This window comes from Muscardinus avellanarius (genome assembly GCF_963383645.1).
Source record: "Muscardinus avellanarius genome assembly, chromosome: 11".
In the NCBI taxonomy this organism is placed as follows: Eukaryota; Metazoa; Chordata; class Mammalia; order Rodentia; family Gliridae; genus Muscardinus; species Muscardinus avellanarius.
The window spans coordinates 11347745-11368604 of NC_137797.1; the positions used below are offsets into that span (position 1 = coordinate 11347745).

The 20860-nt window shown below is 59.3% G+C and overlaps 1 protein-coding gene across 1 annotated transcript; it reads left to right on the forward strand.

The window, feature by feature from the left end:
- Nucleotides 1-4919: 4919 nt before the first annotated feature.
- Nucleotides 4920-19660, forward strand: MFNG (MFNG O-fucosylpeptide 3-beta-N-acetylglucosaminyltransferase; the record flags this gene model as incomplete). The annotated part of the gene is made up of 8 exons (XM_080704789.1): nucleotides 4920-5168; nucleotides 9481-9529; nucleotides 9915-10017; nucleotides 10408-10561; nucleotides 13311-13396; nucleotides 15053-15218; nucleotides 17715-17800; nucleotides 19594-19660. The coding sequence occupies 8 exons, from the start codon at nucleotides 4920-4922 to the stop codon at nucleotides 19658-19660; spliced, it is 960 nt and encodes a 319-aa protein (XP_080560915.1).
- Nucleotides 19661-20860: the final 1200 nt, after the last annotated feature.

Sequence of the window (20860 nt, forward strand, 5' to 3'; positions counted from 1 at the left end):
CCGCCGGGCGGCTTCAGTTGTCTCCCTGACGCGGGCCCTGCCGCCCTCGCCTGCTGGCTCACAGGACCCCGAGCCCAGCGCCAGCGACTCCCACCCTCAGCTTACGCCGGGCCACGCGCGGACCTGGTGGCGCCTCCGTCTCCTGTACACCTTCGTGTCTCCGCCTCCCGTGCGTGTGTGGGTTCTCTCCTGTGTAATATCCCGCTCCCTCCATCCATGATACTCGGCACTAACAAATGTGTGCTCCCCGTGAGCACACCGGACCACGTTCTCACAGCCGGCTCCCTGCCCGGCACCCAGCTCTGAGGCCGCAGGGGCCGCCGCTCTGCCTCAAGAATGTTCGGCCTTCGGCAGTAGCCTTACTGCGGCCTGGTCACTCGGAGACCGCTAACTGTGGAGCATTAAACACTTTCTCACCGGTGCCTGCAGCCTTCTGCCTGCTGCGCCCCTGGCCTGGGCCCCCTCCTGCCTTCCCCTGTGCCCCTCCGCCCAGGCCAGTCCACCGTTCAGCTCCCGCTCGCCCGCGGGAGGCTTGGGTTTCAATCCCGACTCATCCCAGAGCCGCTGGCCATCTGTGGCGGCATCACCTTACCTGCTCCCGAGTGACAGGCGGAGGGCCCCTTAGAGGGCCACCCCAGTGCCCAGCCGCCCTGCAGGGGAGTCTCCTCTCTGGAGCAGGGATGGCAGCCAGCAAGGCCTGCTCTCGGACTTAGAGGACCCCGCCACTGAATCCAGGAGACCAAGGGTAAACCCTCAGGGTGGTGTCCAGGCCTGAGATGGCTGCACCAGAGAGGACGGTCACCTCCAGCAGGAGCAATCCAGGCAGACTGACTGGAGGAGGTGCTACTTGAACCAGAGGGTTGGGATTCCACCCCTTCTTCAAGAAGTATTTGTTGGGGTGGTGCACACTTGTAATCTCAGTACTTGGGAGGCTGAGACAGGAGGGGTGCAGGTTCTCAGCCAGCCTCAGGAACTTAGGCCCTCTGCAGCTTAGTGAGAGCCTTTTAAAAAAACAAAACAACAAGCCAGGTGTGGAGGCGCACGCTTGTAATCCTAGCACTCGGGAGGCCAATACAGGAGGATCGCGGTTCGCAGACAGCCTCAGCTACTGAGTGAGGCCCTCTGCAACTCAGTGAGACCCTGTTTCAAAATAAAGAATAAAAACTAGGGCTGGAGGTGTAGCTCAGAGGTAGAATGTCCCTGGGTTCCATCCCCAGTACCGCCCTCCACACACACAAAGAGTATTGCTTGGACCCACGCACAGGCAACTGTCCATCTCACTGACGAGCTTGGGCAGGCCCTAAGGGGGTTTGGGGAGAGTGGGTGTACCAGTTGGAGGCAGAAACTGGGTTGAGCTGGTTGCCTGGGGGTCAGGCGCCGCAAGGCTGAGGTCCGAGCCCAGGTGGAGGATCGTCCTGGGGCTGGAGCGGAGGTGGGCATACTGGGTTGACCCAGTGGCCATGGTGGGCAGCGTCCAGGCTGGGGAGGGGGACGTGGGGACTGGGCGGTGGGGCAGAGCACGGGGGTCAGGGCTCTCTGGGGCTCCAGCGTGTGTATCTGCTGTTGGTAAAAGACCTTGAGCCTAAGAAGAATCAGGCCTGAAGATTTGGGGTGATGGGTGGAGAGAGGACCAGGGAAGTGGAGGGGGTGAAGGGCCTGGAAGAGAGGTTCAAGAAGGGGTGCAGGGAGGGGGAGGGACGCCGGGCCAGGGTGGGTAGTAGTGCCCAGGATGTTCTTGCCCAGTGGAACAGCTGGAGTCTCACCAGCGCTGTACCTGCCAGCCGGGTGTTCCCCGTAACCGCCGCAGACTCCCCTTGCCGGGGCACAGGCATTGGGGTGGTGGGTTGGGGCGGGAGGTGGCGCCGGATGGGCTGGGCTGAGTGTGGCTGCGTATGGCTGTGCCTAAGAACCTCTGCCTTCCCCAGGAGGGGCCGGCAAGGGCCACAGGGACAGGAAGGGACCTTGAACGAGCCACTCTGGGGCGGGGCCTTGCAGTTCCCTGAGCACACCTCCTCTGTGTCCGTCCTCAGGCAGCGGCTCTAGCGGCCTTTCACACATCCTGACTGTCTGAGCCACTCTTCCGGCCTGAATGGACTGTTCTTTGATGCCTGGCTGAGACGCCACCTCCAGGAAGCCCACTGGGTCCCCAGCCCTTGGGACTTCTCCAAGCCAGGCCTCATTCTGCCTGGGCAGGGTGGTGGGTCTGTGCAGCCGCTTGGGGTGGCTGCTTGGGGCTCACCGGGCGTGGGGACGGATGGGATCATGGTCCTTTGGCTAAGGGGTGCCTCTCCCCACCTGGCACACGGCCGGTCTGCTGTGCTTGGAGTGTGGACACATGGGTCTGGGGCTCGCTTCTGCCCAGGGGATCAGCTGCCCTGCCCACTGCCCCTCTGTGGGAGGGGGAAGCCCGTCGTTGTCACCAAGCCACATGTATATGTGATTTCCCCCCCTTTCCTTTTTCAGTACTTGGGATTGGACCAGGGGCACTCTATCACTGAGCTATATCCTCAACTCTTTGTTTTATTTATTTATTTATTTATTTATTTATTTATTTAATTTATTTATTTTTGTGGTACTGGGGATGGAACCCTTCTACCTCCGGGCTACACTCCCAGACCTATTTTATATTTTTATTTGGAAACAGGGTCTCTTTGAACCTGGGGGATCCTCCTGTCTCCGCCTCCCAAGCGCGGATTACAATGTACGCCCCCACACCCAGTTCTTCATTTTATTTTGAGGCAGAGTCTGAGTTGTGCAGGCTGACCTCAAACTTGTGACCTGCCCTGCCTCAGCTTCCCGAGTCTCTGGGATTACAGGTGTGTGCCACTGTGCCTAACCCACGAAGCTCTCTTTTTGTTCCCAATTTATAAATAATGAAAAAGCTAGGTGTGGTGGCCACGCTTGTAATCCCAGTACTTGGGAGGCTGAGACGGGAGGATCTGGGTTTGCGGACAGCCTCAGCTACTTAGGTCCTTTGCAACTCAGTGAGACCCTGTTTGAAAATAAAAGAATAAAAAATAGAGTTGGGAGTGTAGCTCGGAGGTAGAATGCTGCTGGGTTCCATCCCCAGTACCGCAAAAAAAAAAAAAAAAAGATGATGAAAATATTTTTCCTGAAGCCACACAGCCAGGGGCCGGCTCGGTTGGGATGTGAACAAGCACAGCGCCTGACACTGCCCCTGGGGGAGCCAGAGGGGGCCGGCTGGGGAGAGGCCTGGCGGGCTGGCCCGCAGGAGGGCTCTCAGGGGCTGGCTTTCCACTCCTGTCCCCTGCCCTAACGCGGGGATGTGCCATTCACGAGCCACCTGACACCTCGATTTTAATTACAAGTGTTTATTGAGCTTCTAGTGTGCGCCAGGCAGTTGTAAGTGCTGGGGAGTGGGGGCTCAGACGGTAAATGAGCAAGATGTATTGGATGTTGGAAGAGGCAAAGACCTACTGAGAACACAGCGGGGAAGGAGGTCCGCGTGTGGGGCGAGCCTGGGGGGCCGGGAGAGAGGGACTGCAGACTTTTTTTTTTTTTTGGTGGTACTGGGGGTAGAACCCAGAGGCCTTCTACCTCCAGGCTATACTCCCAGACCCATTTTATATTTTATTTGAAACAGGGTCTCACTAAGTTGCTGAGAGCCTCACTAAGTAGCTGAGGCTGGCTTCGAACCTGTGCGATCCTCCTGTCTCAGCCTCCCAAGCGCGGGGATTACAAGCGTGCGCCACCACGCCCGGCTGGGCTGCAGACTTAATAAAGTGATCAGGCAAGGCCTTGGGGAGGAAGTGCCATGTGTGTAAAGACCTGATGAAGAAAAGGAGTAGGCATGCAGATCTCGAGGGAGAGTGCTGAGGTGGGAAGAGCAGGTGCAAAGGCCCCGAGTAGGCGTGTGCCTGGCCCCTCAGGCCCAGCCGATCTGACTGAAGGGGCAAAGGGAGAGGTGTAAGGTGCGGGGTGGGCCTGGGCCCAGCTTGCTCATGGCCTTGTGGGCTGGGGTGTGCTGCCTGGCTTTTTGGGGGGGGATGCGAGCCAGCGAAGGAGCATCTGCCCACTGCCCGGGGAAGCTGAGGAGCAGAGGAAGGAGATATGGGTGACCTTGTGCAAAACGAGATGGAGTGGGGGCCGGGGGGCCTGGTCCAGCCACTGGCCTGACTGGAGAGGCAGCCATGGAAACTGCCAAGAGAGACCAGGCACAGGGCGGACCACGGCTGGACACGCTCCTCTGGGGCCCCCTTTTGGCCAGACGAGGACCAGAGGCCCCATCCGCTGGCTCTGCCTTGAGTCTCTGGACAGTGTCCTGGGGCCGCAGGGCCTCAGCTGTACACAGAGGAAGCCCCAGGACTCTTGTGAAGACCAGAGGAACTGAACAAACTCTGTGGGATAGGGGGCCATCAGGGTAGGCTTCCTGGAGGAAGGACCCTGGGGCTGAGCTTTAAGGTCAAATAGCCTTCAGCCTGGTGAGCGGGGGGCGAGGAGGGCACGAGATGCCGGGTTCAGGAGAGGCTGAGCCAGAGCCGGGCCTGGACAGGCCTGCCTGTTGTACATGATGGGCCTGCAGGAGTCAGGCTGACGGTCTCTGGGGAGGGGGAAGACTGGGGCCCCTCTCCTTCCCAGCCCGAGGCTTCTTGTCGCTGCCACCCACGGCAGCAGCTGGCAGGGCTGGGGGTCCCTTCAGCCGCAGCTCTCCAGGCTCCTCTGAGGCTCCTGGGCTGGCCCCGCCCCTCGGGCCGAGGCGGGGCGGGCCGGCAGCCTGGCAGCCGGCTCTGGGGAAGGCTGAGGAGCAGGTGGAGGGTGGCCGCTGGAGGGGCCAGAGCCCCAGTTCCCCCTCCTCCCGCCTTGCCGCCCCCATACCTGCCAGGCCCCTGCCTGACCAGCCTCCCCCATCCCACACTGCCTGGGCCTCGGGGGCTGAGCCTTCCAGGGTCCCAGAGCCAATGCAAAGCCGGCTCCTCCGGGGCCTGGCCGGAGCCCTCCTCACCCTCCTGTGCATGGGGCTCCTATCCCTGCACTACTACTCGAGTCTGCGCCCCCAGGGGGTGCAGGAGACCCCTAGGCCTAGCCTGCCGGGGCCCCAGGAGCTGCAGCTGCAGGAAGTTTTCATCGCGGTCAAGACGACCAGGGCCTTCCACCGCTCCCGCCTGGACCTGCTGCTGGACACGTGGGTCTCCAGGACCAGGCAACAGGTGACCGGCGGGTGATTCTGGGCCCTGGGAGTGGCGCCTGGCCCAGGTCTTCTGTGGGCGGGGCCTTTCTCCTCAAGGGACATGCTGTGTCCCCCGCCCCCATCCTCCTCTGCCATGGTCCTCACTGGCCCTGCGTCCAGGTGGTCCTCAGACTCACCATTCCTCTCTGCTGACGGCTAGCCTGGGCCTGTTGCAGGCTCCTGGGTCCCTCCCGGGGTCCCTGTATTCCCTGGCCCCTCCATGGGGGCTGCATGTCTACCCAACTGGGCCCAGAGTCGGGGGCATTGGTGGGTGTGAGGCAGCTGGGGTAGGGGCCCTGACCCTGACCTGTCTTGCCCTGGCTCTGAGGGTGGAGGACGGGGCTGGGCGGTGGGGAGACCAGGGGGGCTGCTCGGGGAGGCTTAGGGTGTATAGGGAGCATGTGTGTGTGTGTGTGTGTGTGTGTGTGTGTGTGTGTGTGTGCGCGCATGCGCGTATGCGCCCCTTGCCTAGCACCGGTTTCCTGGGGCTACTTGGGGTGGGGAGAGTGTGCCAGGAGGAAGTATCCAGGAGGGAGGCTGAGAGGCTGGTGGAGGCCTTCTGGGCATGTGGGATTGTGTGTGCGTGTGCATACACATGTTCACACCCCTGGAGCCCAAGTGTGTTAACATGCAGTGGCAACAGGCCTTCGGGTGACATGGGCCCGTGGCTCCCGCCCTCCCGGAGGCAGCTCTGACTGAATCTCTTCCAGCTCTTCCCCACCCCACAGCATCCTCAAGCAAAGCCAGTGACCTGGGGTGCTGGGGCCTGGGGAGGCGGGCGTGGACACATGCGCACGGGTGCCCTGTCTGCGTGGCTCCATGGGAGGAAGTGATGGTGCCCAAGGAGAGGCAGCGAGGCTGGAGGAGGCCGGGGCCCCACAGGGATAAGCGCCTTCCAGCAGGGCCCCCCACAACCCAGTTCCTCCAGGCCCCTCATGTGGGGCAGGAAGCCGCGGAGGCTGGCCCTCCCCGCAGACCTTCCTGTTTATGGCGCGGCCTGTGTGTACCCAACCTCACGTGGTCCCAGCTCCTTCCTGTCTTGTCTGGCTCCCCACGGTGATGCCCTGCCTCAGAGGAGGAAACTGAGACCCGAGAGGAGGCGGTGCTCACCGGTGTCCCTCCGAGGGCCTGGCCGGCAGATCCCAGTGCTCTGACCTGGCTGTCACCTCTGGGTGCCTGTGCCTGGAAGTGCCCCTCAAGGGTCGGAGTCTAGAAAGCTTGCCCTTTAAGTTGAAAGAGACCCGAACCACGCCCCCCACCCCCATCAGCTCTCACCCATGGGCTCTTCTCTGTGACCTTGGCCCAGGCCCTTCCCCTCTTTGCCCTCCATTTTCCCCTCTGCCCAGCACAGGAGCATCTGAAAGGGCCCCAGCTGGTTAAGGCCAGCACTGCGGCTGGTTAGGTGGCGGGTGGCAGGTGGGCCTGGGCACCAAGCCCCCTTTGTTCCCGCGGAGGGTGGGCGGGGAGGCGCATTGTGTGTGTGTGTTGTGCTTGAGGGAGCCTTTCTCTGCCCTACAGTCCCCTGGTCCCCTGTGGGCGGGGCCGGGGGGGTGGCAAGGGCCATGCATCTGCCCTCCCCTGCAGCAGATGGCCTGGCCACCCGGCCCGGGCCCCTCCCTAGCCCCGCAGGCTGCTGGGGCTTTTGTTCAGGGGCCTGTGAAGTTTTAACCATTGTCAGGGTCCTGTCCTTAAACAAATCAAATGCAGCCTTTGGCTCGGAGGAAATTCTGCCCATTGCTCCCTGCCAACATTGGGGTTCCCCAAGTCTGAACCACCCCAGCGCATGCGCCCTCAGAGCCCCTTTCTCTGCTCAGCCCCAGCCCCCCCCCCCCCCCGCCATCTATCTGGCTTTGTTCTTCTTCAAGGAAGGTTTCCTATCCATTTGGCCCATGAGTCCGTCTGTCTGGTGGCAGAAGTCTGTCCTGGGGCAGGAAAGGAAGGCCTGACTCCTTTTACAGGCTTCCTGTGTGTGTGGCGGGGGAGGGTGTCGCAGAGTGCCTTGGATGGAGGACTCAGAGCAGGAGGCCCGGGACAAGGACATCTGGCCCAGCAGGCAGAGGCCGTGCAGGTGGGCTGGCCCCGGGCTGGCCTTGGGGCTTGGTGGGAAGGACATTTGAAGGGTGAGGGGAAAGCAGCAGCAGCTCCAAGGTCCTGGGTGCCAGCAGCAGAAGGCAGAGCCAGAGGGAGAAGTACAGGGGCTCGGGCTTGTTTATTTTTAGTTTTTCTTTGGTGCTGGGCTTGGAACCTAGAGCCTCATGCATGCTGGGCCGGCGCTAACCACTAAACCACTAAGCAACACTCCCTGCATATATATATTTTCTTGTCGGTGCTCAGTCTGGCTGCTAAGCCCTCAAGGCAAGAGCAGCCAGGGCTGGGGGTGCAGGTAGGAGGGTCTTCAGCCTCTGCCAGGGGAAAGGCAGGGTGGAGAGGAAGACCCGCTTGCCCCCCATTCTCCTCATGAAAATCCAGTGCTAGCTGTATCTCAGGCAGACCCCGGGAAGAGGGGCTTAGTAGATGGATGGTGCCCAGGCCTCCCAGAGGAGAGCCAGGTGCTGGGACAAGGAGGATGGGGCCTGGCCCCTGGCTTCTAGGATGCAGCCTCTTGGTGGGAGGTACACTTCCATTACTAGGAAGTCGCAGTTCTCAGAGGAGGAACGGGGTGGGGGAGGCAGGCGAGGACACAGGGGGGGCCTGGAGTCGCTGCAGGGTGTCGGGGAAGGCTTCCCAGGATGGCAATGCCTGAGGTGGGGGTGGGAAGAGGACGGAGCAGTCGCAGAGGCTTAGGGCGTGTGCGTGTGTATATGAGTGTGCAGGCGGTGGGGGCACATTGGGGGAAGTGAAAGAAATTTGAACAAAGAAGCCCAGGGAGTGGGGTAGAAAGTACTGAGATAGGGCTGAGTCAGGTGGCCAGGGTCAGGAGTCCCCGTCACTCTTTGGAGGCCGACCTTTTCCCCAAGGATGGTAGGGAGCCATGGAAGGTGTTAGCAGGGGGTATAGGTGTGGAAGTTACAACCGTCCACTGGGAGAGGACAGTGGTTGAGACGCAGGCCTGCGGCCATGGGCCTTGGGAGAGAACCCTGGTCCCCGCCTTCCCCTCCCTGGCCTAACGCTGGCTTTGGCTCCCGGTCCTGTTTCCCAAGTTATAAGAAGCAGAGCCTAGCTTCGCTGCTAACTTACTGTCTTTACATGCAATCTCCCTTTATTCTCACAAATGCGACTATCCCCATTTTAGAGCGGGGCAAGCTGAGGCTTAAGGCAGGGGCTGTTCTAATCCGAAGGGCCTTGTAGCTGGGACCCTGCGCCAGGACGGGGTAGGGCTAGGCCACAGGTGTGGGCCGGTGGGGGCAGGGCCCCTGGGGCTTTGAGTAGGGAGGCACTTTCTCCTTGGTCCTCACTGAGGAGGGTTAATAAGCCTCTCGTCCTGGGCAGGGAGGCCCAGGGGTCAGGGAGGCCCTTGAAGCCTTTGGGGTGCTTGGTGGACAAAAGCAACGCAGCCCTGCAGGTGCGGGGCTGGGCCTGGATGCGTCTGGACAGCCATTGGCCAGCATGTCTCCTCGCCCAGGCTGGCTCAGGAAGGGCTTGTCTCTGCCTCTTTCTGGGCTTGCATTTGGCTTACTTAGGGGTTAAGTGACATCCGCGTGGGAGGGAAGGTGCAGGGATTATGGGCTGGAATCCCAGTTCTGTGCTTGCCAACCGTGAACCTCAATTAGCCTCTGTTTTGTCATCGGTGAAGGGGACAGATCAAAACACCTGCCGTGGGCGGTTTCCAGAGGTGCTGGGGAGCAGGTGTGGGTTATGGTCCCCGCTTGTGCGTGTCCAACAGAGGGAGCAGGACGGCCGCAACGCACAGCTTCTGTGATGCTCAGGACGCGGCACCTGCGTGGCATTTGTGGCTGTGAGAGCATCACGGGCTCCCTGGGTGGTTTGGCGTCCCGGGGCGCAGACGTGGGTCTTTCAGAATCTGTCTCCCAGCATGGGGCTTCGGCCTGTGCCTGTGCGGTCGTGGAGTGGCCCTGGGCGACTGCCGCGTGTGGTAGAGGCAGGTGTGATGCTGTCCAGGGCGTGCGTGAGGCGGGGCTGTGTGCTCTGAAGGTGCATCTACTAAAGCCGACGTGTGTGTCCGTTGCATGTTGTCCTAAAGGCGTGCGTGACCGCATGAGGGGTGTGTCTGTCCGCGGAGGAGGACAGAGTCTGCTGTAGATCCTCTGGGGCAGGTGGTCAGCCTGGGCCAGGCCGTGGTTGGCCAGGGCTGCCCTGGACTGACCCATCCCGACCCTTCTTTTTCTTTGCAGACCTTCATTTTTACTGACAGCCCAGATGAAGGCCTCCAGGAGAGACTGGGTAACTCTGCTTTGCGGGATGGGGCCTTCAGCTGTTGCTGGGCAAAGCCACGTGGCTATGCTCTGGCCCGGGGGATTCCCGGGAAGTGGGGCCACCCACCTCTTGCACTGGGTTTTTCTTTGCCTAGGAGGGAAAGAGTCTTGTTCCCTGGAAATGTGTGCAGGTACCTGGAGATCTACTAAACAAAGCCCTAGACACCTGCATTCCAACCTACTGTCCACGAGCTCTCTGGTCCAGGGCTGGTCCCGGGTCTCAGTTTCCCTGGGGTGAACTGGGAACAGGTGGCCTGCCGGGCTTTCTGGGCCCGGCCTGGCTCCGTGGCCTCGGTGCTCAGGGCTGTGGGCAAGAGCTGGGCAGGTCCCCTGACTCCTCCTCCCCTCTCCAGGGTCCCACCTCGTAGTCACCAACTGTTCCTCAGAACACAGCCACCCGGCTCTGTCCTGCAAGACGGCGGCTGAGTTCGATGCCTTCTTGGCCAGCGGGCTCAGGTGAGCGCGCCTGGGTTTCTGGGGGCAGCGTGGCCTTTGCTCTAGGATACCCATGGAGCATGTGTCAAACAGCTGAAGTGCTGTGGCCATTAAACAGAACCCCGGGGCCTCCCGGTTCTGACTCACCCACTGTCCATCTGGCACTCTGTGCGCAACCGACTGGGCTCAAATCCTGCCAGGCTGTGTGGCCTCGGGCCAGCATCTTAGCCTCTCAGAGTCTTGGTCCTCATCTATTCAGTGGAATAGCTTCTGTAGAACTCCCAGGGCACCTGCGCAGTACAAAGCAGAGGTCTTCAGTGGACCACCCCACCCTGGTTGGGGTTTGTTGATGTTGGGGTACAGGGGTACCTGGTACCCCGCAGGTTCACTGTCCCCCTTCCACCCACACAGGTGGTTCTGCCACGTGGACGACGACAACTATGTGAACCCCAGGGCGCTGCTGCAGCTGCTGCGCGCCTTCCCGCAGAGCCTGGACGTCTACGTGGGCAGGCCCAGCCTGAACCGGCCCATCCACGCTGCGGAGCCCCAGCCGCACAACCGCACAGTGCGTGCCCGCTCCTCCCTCGCCCATTGGCCGTGGGGCTCGGGGCGGGGCCGCGGTGGAGGCGAGGGGTGGGTCCGGGTTGCAGTTCGAGGCCTTCTTTGAGGTTTTGGGCCAGTCGGTGGCTTCTCTGAGGAACAGAGCTGATGCAGGTAATGCCCGAAATGAGCACATAATAAAGCTGCAGTCGCCCAGAAGCCCCAGCCTGGCTTGGTCACGCGGTGAGCGGCAGGTGCGCTGTGGCTTCCCTACCCATGGCCGGGGCTCCTGCCACCTGGTCCCATGTGGCTGTGCAGGTCAGTAAGATGCTGTCAGACTTAGCAAACAAAGGCCCCGGGGATACCCTGTTAAATTTGACTTTCAGAAAGCAATGAAGAATTTCTTAATATGTCTCCCCCTTCCTTCTGGGCTACAGATGTTGGGGTGGTCCGGCCCCAGGGCTCCCTTGGCCCAGGGAGAAGGAGGGGGAGGTCCCTTCTCTGCAGGCAGCGTCTGCAGCCTGCGCTGGGCCGCTGTGGGGCTTGCTCTCCCTCCCGGGCACCATCTGTTTCACTAGGGAACCGAAGTCTTAATTATCAGCAGCCCGTCAGTCAGCCTCTGAACCCTAATTAAGTTCTCCCAGGCCCCGGGGCAGTGTGAGTGATTCCAGGTGAGCCGAGGCCCCCAGGCTCGCACACATTTCACCCCAGCCTCTCACCTGGCTGGAGAAGTTTGCCTCTGGAGCTGGTGCCCGACTCCCCCAGGAGTGCCCGCTCTGCCACCTCTTGGCTTTGTGACCTTGACTGGAGTCACCAAACCTCAGGCAACAGCAGCCCCTTCTCACAAGGTGGTCGTGAGCATAGAATTAAGTGGGAGCCGGGCGTGGTGGCGCACGCTTGTCATCCCAGCATTCGGGAGGCTGAGACCGGAGGATCGCGGTTCGTGGACAGCCTCGGCTACTTAGTGAGGCCTTTCACAACTCGTGAGACCCTGTTTCAAAATTAAGAATAAAAAACTGGGCAGGGGGGTGTAGCTCGGAGGTCAGATGCCCCTGGGTTCCATCCCCAGACCCGTTTAAAAAAAAAATTAAGTGGGGGCGTCTTTCCAAGTCCTGGGCAGAAGGCCTGGCACAGAAGAGGTACCAGGAAGCAACCAGTGCCAAACTCAGCTCGCCCCACCCCTGCAGCCTGACCTTCCCCTGTGAGCACACCTGAGGCCTGTGCCCGGGATGCCCAGGATGCCCTCCTTGGCATACTCCCCAGGGCGGGATCCCAGGACTCTGCCATGGGTAGATCCTGGATGGCAGAGGGCCAGCAGCTCTGGCTTGGGGTCTGTCCCACTCCAGACCTCAGGCAAGTGGCCTCCGTTCTCTGTGGCCTCAGTGCTCAGCTTGGGGGTCCAGGCGGCACTCAGGACCAGCTGTGGGCTCGGCTCCTGCTGCTCCTGTTATGTAAGTAGCTGGGAGGGGAGCCCGCAGGCTCCTGACTTTAAAAGAACCAGCCCCTGTGGGTACCTCCTGTGGGCCAGGTCCTGAGGAGCCACTCGCCCTGCCTGCCTTGCTGAGCCCTGACCTTTCTCTGAAGGGCAGCCTTTCTAGAAGTTAGCTAATGGAGGTTTCTGGGAGCAGGCCACCTCTGTGCAGGAGAACCGCAGGGTTGAGAACTGGAGCAAACGTGCTCAGCAGCGGTGACTCTGAGGCCCAGAGCAGGGAAGTGTCGTCTCCAGGTCACACGGATGGGTGGGGAGGAGGCCCAGACCCAGACTCAGGCTTTGCTCACTGCTGCATCATGGGAGATAGCTCAGCCCAGACCAACGCGCATGAATTAAACACCAGCTGTGTGCTTGGGAGAAGGTAACCTTGAGGACCTTGTTAGACTAAGAGATGGTACAGCCGAAAGGGTAATGTACCCCCCAAATGTCTAGAGAAATCCATGGGTTAGTTCAGGGGTTCTCACAGAGGAGGGGGAAGAGGACCTGGACTGAGTCAGAAAGTGGGTTAAACTGGGTGTGGTGCCTGCAATAATCCCAGTACTTGGGAAGCTGAGGCAAGGAGGATCAAAGTCCCTGGCCAGCCTCAACTACTTAGTGAGTTCTCTGCAACTTAGTGAGGTTCTGTTTCCAAATAAAGAATAAGAAATAGGAGCCAGGCGTGGTGGCGCATGCTTGTAATCCCAGCATTTGGGAGGCTGAGACAGGAGGATCGCGGTTCGAGAACAGCCTCAGCTACTACTTAGTGAGGCCCTTTGCAACTCAGTAAGACCTTGTTTCAAAATAAAGAATCAAAAATAAGCCGGGCATGGTGGCACACGCTTGTAATCCCAGAATTTGGGAGGTGGAGACCAGAGGATCATGGTTTGAGAACAGCCTCAGCTACTTAGCGAGGCCCTTCGCAACTCAGTGAGACCCTGTTTCAAAATAAAGAGTTAAAAATGGGGCTGAGGGTGTAGCTTGGAGGTAGAATGCCCCTGGGTTCCATCCCTAGTACTGCAAAAAAAAAAAAAAAGAATAAAAAATAGGGCTGGTGGTATAGCTTGGAGGTAGAAGACCCCTGCGTTCCATCCCAGTACTCAAAAAAAAAAAAAAAAAAAAAAAAAAGAAGAAGAAGAAGAAGAAAAAAGTCTGAGGGTATAGCTCAGAGGTGGACCGCCCCTGGGTCCAGTCCACAGTAGCATAGACACAGACACATAGGTTTCGAGCCCTGCAGGTTGGAGGTGCTGGCTGCCTGGCCATCCATTCCCTCAGCTCACCCTGCCCCTTGGCTTCCTCTCCCCAGCGGCTGGTTCAGTTCTGGTTCGCTACGGGGGGTGCTGGCTTCTGCATCAACCGCAGACTGGCTTTGAAGATGGCCCCCTGGGCAAGGTAAGCCAAGACGCGGGGCGGCGAGAGGATGGGAGGGCGGCCGCGCTGTGCAGGAGGCCTTGCGGCAGGAAGGGCCGGCTCAGGGGGGACTGCCTCTCGTCTGCTGGTGTTAGTGTGGCCCGGGTCCTGGTGAGCAGGGCCCCAGAGGGTGCACGTGCACTCTGATGCCCACAGGCAAGCTTTGGGAGCCTCAGTTTCCCCATTTGTAAGTGGGCTCGAGCACTCACGGCTCATGACGTTGTGAGGGTAAATGAGCCTGTCCGGCGGGCATCTGGTGGGGCCGGGGAAGCACCAGGCCCATCCCTCGGCCTTTTTCTGCGCCTCCATCCAGTCAGTGTCACAGTGGAGGTGACGGCCAAGTGCAGAGGCTCTCGGAGGAGCGGGAAGGGCCTTTTTGTTTGGGACAGAAGGGAGGACTTCCTGGAAGAGGTAGCATTTGACCTAAGACCTCCCTAGAGGGCCTCAGAGACAGGGTGTCCTAGAGGTAGCAGAGGCCCTCGGTATGGGTGGGGCCACGGGCATTCCAGACGCAGTAGAAGCCTGGCCTCTCCAGGTCTCCTGGGTGGGCCATTCTGAGCATCACCGTCTGTGAGCTTGCACGGAGGGTTGGATGTGAGCTAGACTGCCGTTTCACCACAGGACCGCAGCACCAGGGAGAGAAGACGGTGTTAGCATCCTCTCTGCCTCTGAGGAAGCTGAGGCTCCAAGCTGTGAAGCGAGTCCCAGGCCGCCCAGCTTTGAGGAGGCCCAGCGCCCTTCACGCCCACAGGCCGCCTCGTCCTAGGCGGGAGGGCTCCTGGGGATTCCTGCTGGGGGCGGCAGGTTGTCCTAGGCACGGCAGATGCCCATCTTGCTTTGGCAGATGTGTGCATGGGGCCAGGGCTCTAGCCTGTGCCTACGGTGCCCCATCTGGGCTTTTGCCATCCTTCTTCGTGCCTCTGTGTGACTTAGAGAAAGCTCCCTCGTCCCCATCCAGAAGGAGGGGAGAAGGCGGCGGAGGGGACACAGGCTGGATTTCTGTGCCCACTCACCCCTGGTCCGGTGTGCTGGGGAGGGGCATGCTAGGACTGCAGCTCCCCACCACGAGACTCCATCTCTGGGTGTAGCTGTGAATGCCTGTAACCTTAGTCCTTGGGAGGCTGAGACAGGAGGATTGTGGGTTCTAGGACAGCTCCAGCAACTTAGCGAGACTCTGATTCAAAATCAAAAGGGCTGGGGGGTATAGCTCAGAGGAGGAATACTCCTAGTTTCAAACCCCAGAACACACACACACACACACACACACACACACACACACACACACACGTGCGCGCCCCTGCGCCCGCGCCATGGCCGCCTCCTTGGGGAGCCCACCTTGCTCTCCCTGTACCCCCCCACCATCATGTGCCTCCCTCTGATTTAGCACCAGGCTGGTTCCAGACACCTAGCCACAGGTCTGTCTTCCCCTAGAAGACACTGTTTGGCGGCAGGCAGGTTCTCGAGCTCACTAGTGAATCAACAGTGGATGAATGAATGAGGGGGGAGAAGAGGGGCTCATGTCCAGGTGGTTGCCTCTCCACGCCTCCTGTGATGGGGGAGGCTGAGGCTCCCAGGCTCCCTGACTTGCCCGGAGGTGGCCAGGCCCCGCTTGGCGCTTCAGCTCCGCTCTGTTTTCAGCGGCTCCCACTTGGTGGACACCTCCGCGCGCATCCGGCTCCCTGACGACTGCACTGTGGGCTACATCGTGGAGTGCAAGCTGGGGGGCCGCCTGCAGCCCAGCCCCCTCTTCCATTCCCACCTGGAGACCCTGCAGCTGCTGGGGGCCGGCCAGCTCCCGGAGCAGGTGAGCCGGCTGTGGGGCAGGTGGCAGTGGGGGTGATAGGAAGCCCCCCAGAGGAACATGAATATTTGAAACCAATCTGGAACTCGAGATTATGGGGCTTGGCTCTCCCTTCTGGATGGGAAAACTGAGGCCCAGGATGGCAGAGGACTCCTTAGAGGAGCACAGGGGCGCAGCCCTCTTTAACCCTCAAGGATTAGCACCCGAGATACGGTGACTCTGTTCTGGTCCCTTGGTGAGGGGTCACCATGCTCCTGGGTCATCCTGTAGATGGTCCTGGCTGGGGAGGCCTCTGGGATCTTCTATTCAGTTGTGTGACCCAGACCCTTTGGGGTGCCAGTGGCAGAAAGCACAGACTAGTTGAACAAGAGGAAAAGTATCAGCCGGGCGTGTTGGCACATGCTTGTAATCCCAGCATTTGGGAGGCTGAGACAGGAGAATCGCAGTTCGACGACAGCCTCAGCTACTTAATGAGGCCCTTTGCAACCCAGGGAGACCCTGTTTCTAAATAAAGAATAAAAAATAGGGCTGGGGGTGTAGCACAGAGGTAGAATGCCCTTGGGTTCCATCTCCAGTACCAAAAAAAAAAAAAAAAAAGAAAAAGAAAAAAAAGAAAAAAAAAAGAAACATATCAGCGGGCGCCGCCGAGAGGCACAGGGCCTGACTCAGGAGGTCTGCTGGCTGTTTGGAAGGCACCCCGGGACTCCATCTCCTCTCCCCTTGTTAGCCTCATCTTCAGACAGGCTCACCGCTCTTGGTAGCAAGTCAGGCCCCAGGTTCCACTTCACCATGACCAGTTTGCCGGCACCTGGAGTTAGGGGTGATCAGCTAGGCCTGAAACTGGGGTGCAGGGTCACCCCATTAGGACTGCAGGGCCCGATGCCAGGAAAGGGGGTAGATTTGGAGCAACAAAAAGGAGGCCACCCCATTGGTTGGGGTTTCTGGAGTACCCTCCATGCCAGGCGCCGCCCCCGGGGGCGTTAAGGGCTCAGCTTCTTAACCGTCTGGTTCCTCCAGTACTCACGTGGGGTCAGCACTCTGGTCCCTAAGGAGTGTCTGGGGCTGGTTCCAGCAACACCTCAGACTCCAGAATTCTCAGATGCTTAATCCCTTATATAAAATGTGATAGTACTTGCATAGAACTTACCCACATCCTTCTGTACACTTTAAATCATCTTGCCAGGAATGATAATTGTGTGTGTGTGTGTGTGTGTGTGTGTGTGTGTGTGTGTGTTGTGTGTGTGAAAGAGAGAGAGAGAGAGAGAGAGAGAGAGATATTGAGGGTTGACTCCAGGGGCATTCTGCCTCTGAGCTACACCTCAGCCCTATTATTTTTTAAATTTATATTTTGCAGTACTGGGGATGGAACCCAGGGGCGTTCTACCTCTGCGCTACACCCTCAAGCCCTGTTTTTTATTTTTTAATTTGAAACAGGATACCTTGAGTTGCAAAGGGCGTCACTAAGTAACTGAGGCTGTCCGCAAGCCCGGATCCTCCTGTCTCAGCCTCCCGAATGCTGGGATGACAAGGGTGCACCACCACGCCTGGCTCCCGGGCCTGTTTTTTAGATTTTATTTTGAAACAGGGCTTCACTGAGTTTCGGAGGGACTCACTATAAGTTGCTGAGGCTGGTTGTGAACCTGTGATCCCCCCGTCTCAGCCTCCCAAGTGCTGGGATTATGGGCGTGCACCACGAAGCCTGGCTAGTATCGCAAGTTTGAAGCTAGTCTGGACAACTTGGCAAGACCCTATTCAAAGTAAAAAACTAGTTGGAGATCTAAATAATAAAAAGGGCAGGGGATATGGCTCCGTGGCAGGGCACCAGTACGGCCAAAAAAAAAAAAAAAAAAAAAGAAAAAAATTCTAGATTACTTACAATACTTAATAGAACGTAAACGTTATGTAAACCATTGTCTAGGCAATTATGAGTAGAAAACATTTGTACGCATTCAGTACAGATTCAAAGGTGTTAAATATTTTGGAATCTCCAGATGTGGATATGGAGGGCCACCTGTGCAAATGTTATCCCCATTCTGTGGATGGGGAAACTGAGGCCCAGAGAGCTGAACTGACATTGCACGCAGCTAGCGTAGGGTGGAGCAACTTGAGCCCCGTCTGGTGGCCCCGGTCCTACAGCCTCTGACTCAGGTGTGCCCGTCTCCCCTGAAGACACTGTCCCTGTCCTGGCCAGGTGCGGCGGGGCTTGGGCTCTGTCGAGGTCCACAGGGAGCCTCGGAAGCCTCGCTTCTCTCTGGTCCTGGCAACTCTGCGGCTTGTTCAAAGCCTCACCGAGGCTTGGCTTCCAAGTCTGTGGGACCAGGGTATTGCCAAGGGGTCGCGGATGACTGAGCCCTGAAGGCTGGGGGCCGCCGTGGGGCAGTGGGGCAGGAGTTGGGGGCCTTCTGTGCCCCCCAAATGCCCCTGCTGTCTTCTCTACAACTGCCCCCTTGTGGGGATCCCAGTGGGGCACCCCAACATACTCTGCTTCTCTCTTCCCAGGTCACCCTCAGCTATGGTGTCTTTGAGGGGAAACTCAATGTAATTAAGCTGCCAGGTCCCTTCTCCCCTGATGAGGACCCTTCCAGGTGGGTCTGAAACTGGAGGATGGGAGGAGTGCGGGGCTGAGCCCAGGGGTGGGGGCCGGGAGGGAGAGGCTACCTGTGTGTGGCCCGGGAGTGGAGGAAGTGGATTCCAACCCCGGCTTCACTGGCTTGCTGTGTACCCTCAGGCAAGTGTCTTGCCCTGTCTGGGCTCCAGTCTTCCCAAATGTAACACTTGGAGGCTGGACACCGTTGGTGTATGGGGCTTCCCGGCTCTGGACCTCTGGGATTCCTCAGGCGCCCCTGGAACTGGTGGGACTTGAGGCACCGCTGGGGAATTTTTATTCTGTGTTTTTTGGGCTTTCTGTTTCTCTGATCCTCCTTGATGGGTGGAGGGTTGGGATGGCACCTTCCAGTTCTACTCCGACCAGGTCAGCAGTTATGGAGCAGAGTTAGCATACAGCCCGTAATGTGTAACTTTCTCCCTGCCCCCCCCCCTTGCAGCAAAAGTGGCTCGTGCTCCTGGCTAGGTGGCAGTGGGAGGGGTGGGGAGGATTGGGGGGCACGTGGACTCTGAGCCCAGCGCTCCAATCCCAGAACTGATGCCTGGCCTCTCCCAGCGTCCTCGCCAGGCAGCGGGCTGGCACAGCTTCCCTGCCTCCAGCCACGGGGGCTCCTCCTCGCGTGGTATCTGTGATCGCTGGGCAGCACGACTGTCCCCAGCTCTTCTACTTCTGCCCATTGTGAGTGACTGCAGAGCCTGGGGAAGGAGCTGGGGCTCAGGGAGACGAGAGGTGACGCCAGCCCCGGCACCCTGAGGATGGAGCCTTGTCCAGAGGAGTCCGGGGTTGGAGGGCTGGGACACTGTCTGTGTGGGGCTGAAGGGGAAGAGCGTGGCTGCCCTGGGGGCGTGTCAGGGCCCTGGTGTCCATGGGGACACGGGGATGGCCGGGAAGGCCTCTCGGAGGAGGTGACGTGGAGGATGGCGTGGAGGACCTCAAAGGCTAGCAGCCATCCCCAGGAGGCGGATGGCACGGTGCTCCAGGCAGAGGGGACGGTGTTTGCAGAGGACAGGCAGTAGGTGACAGGTCTTTTCCTGATCAAGCAAGCCAGCGTGGCCAGAATGCAGAGAGGAGGAGAAACTGGTGTCTGATTTGGTTGGGGAGGTGGCAGGGGCCCGCCCCAAGGCTGTCTGATCTATCTGAAGCATGTGACCCGTGGTGGGGTGGGGACCAGGGCTCTAGCTCTGCGGCAGAGAGCTCCCAGCTGCTCAAGGCCTGGGGCCAGGGCCACGGGAACAAGTCACGTGTCCCCAGGTGCTAGTGTGGGTCAGTAGAGAGGAATAAAATTCAAAATCCCAGGATGAAAGGAAATACTTTCTAATGTAGTGAGCCGCCCATGAGGAGAGGTGTGTAAGGTCTAGCTCTGCTGCCAAGGCCTAAGAATTGATGCTAGATGGGTTTCTTCCCTAATGGGGCTGAGGCCACCTGGGGTCTCAGCTCCGTGGGGTCAGGTGGTCTGGGCTCAGCCAAGGTCTCTTCCTGCCTCTGGCCTTCGCAGTTTCTCTAAGCCAGTGGTTCTCAACCAGGGTGATGTGGCCCTCCAGGGGACCTTTGATTAGAGACATTCCCATCGTTACCACTTGGGGGCGTACCACTGGCATGGAGCGGGCAGAGGCCAGGATGTGTCCAGCCTCCTTGAGGCTCAGGCCATCCCCACCCAACACAGAACTATTTGGCTCCAAATGTTGATAGTGCTGGGACACTTGCCTTCCTGGAGCCCGTGCGGGTGAGGCTGGGGACGGGTGACCGTCTTGTCCCTTTCTGGTCTCTCTGCAGGTTCCGCTCCCTCCACTGTCTCCTCTACCCAGACACGCACTGGTGTCCACAGCTGGTTGTCCAGTGAGTCCTGAACTGTGGGCGAGCGTGGCCCGAGGCTCCTGGCTGCTCCTTGCCCCACACAGCTGCACCGAGGGCCTGGGCTGCGCCTGTGGAAGGTGGCTCCTGGCAGGGCCTCTGGCTGGTGGGAAGACACAGGATCCGGATGGTAGCTGTCATGGAAGGTGTCCCAGGCTCCTGCAAGGTGGTTGGATATCTGGGGACCAGGTGGAGTAGGTGATGACCGGAGAGGCTCCTGGGCAGGGCTCCGTCGGCCTTGGGTAGCTGAACTGAACAAGCAGGGGGCATTTGAGAGGCTGGGGCCTGGGGACCTCACCCTTTAGAGAGTGGCACGGACCTCCAGGTTGGGCTGGCCCCTGCCCCTGGCCCCAGGCTCTGTGTCCTTCTCCTGGGGCTTAAGATCTGGGCCGCCCGCTCCTGGCTTCCTTGGCTGGACCCCTTTTTGCGAAGGGGACCTGGGAGGAATCATAGGAAAATTCAATCTGTGACAGATGATGCTGATGCTGACTGGTCTCCAGGCAGGACCCCCTTGCTGCCTACCTCTTGCTAACAGACTTGTATTTGTTTGAAGCCTCAGCGATGCTTAGATTTAGACAGTGGACCTGAATGCGTCCCGGCCAGCCGCCATGACCTCCTGCTCACGTTCCCAGCCTCCCTTGTGCTGAGCTACCCTGTGGCCCGCTCTGGCTGGTGGGAACCAAGCAGAGCTGACAGGTTTCTGGGGGAGGTTTCACCGCCCCATACCTCATCTTCCTGTTGTGAACATGGGTATGATGGCTGCATCGGGGAAGCCACTTTGCCACCGTAAAGGAGAGGCTAAGACAATCATCTGCAGTTAGCTTCTCTCGCATCTGGTTCTGTTAAAAAAAAAAAAAAATGAAACCCTTATTTAAATCTCTTTTGGTCCAATTTTCTGTTTTACGCAGCCCGGGTGCTCCCGACTGGACAGGAACCTAGATCTCTTATCTGTCACCGTGGTGGCAGTCGTCACTCTCAGTGGCATGATAAAATGCACAGCGCCAAGCCTGGCACGGAAAGGAGAGGCTCAGTGCGCCGTGACGGGGCGTGCGAGGGTGTGCACGGAGGTGCGCGTGATGGGTTCCCGTGCATCTCTGCCTAAGCATGCTCGTGTGGAATGTGTGTGGCTGAGCCGCACACACGTGTGCATGATGTCAGCACGTTTGAGTGTGTGCATGGAGGGGTGCTG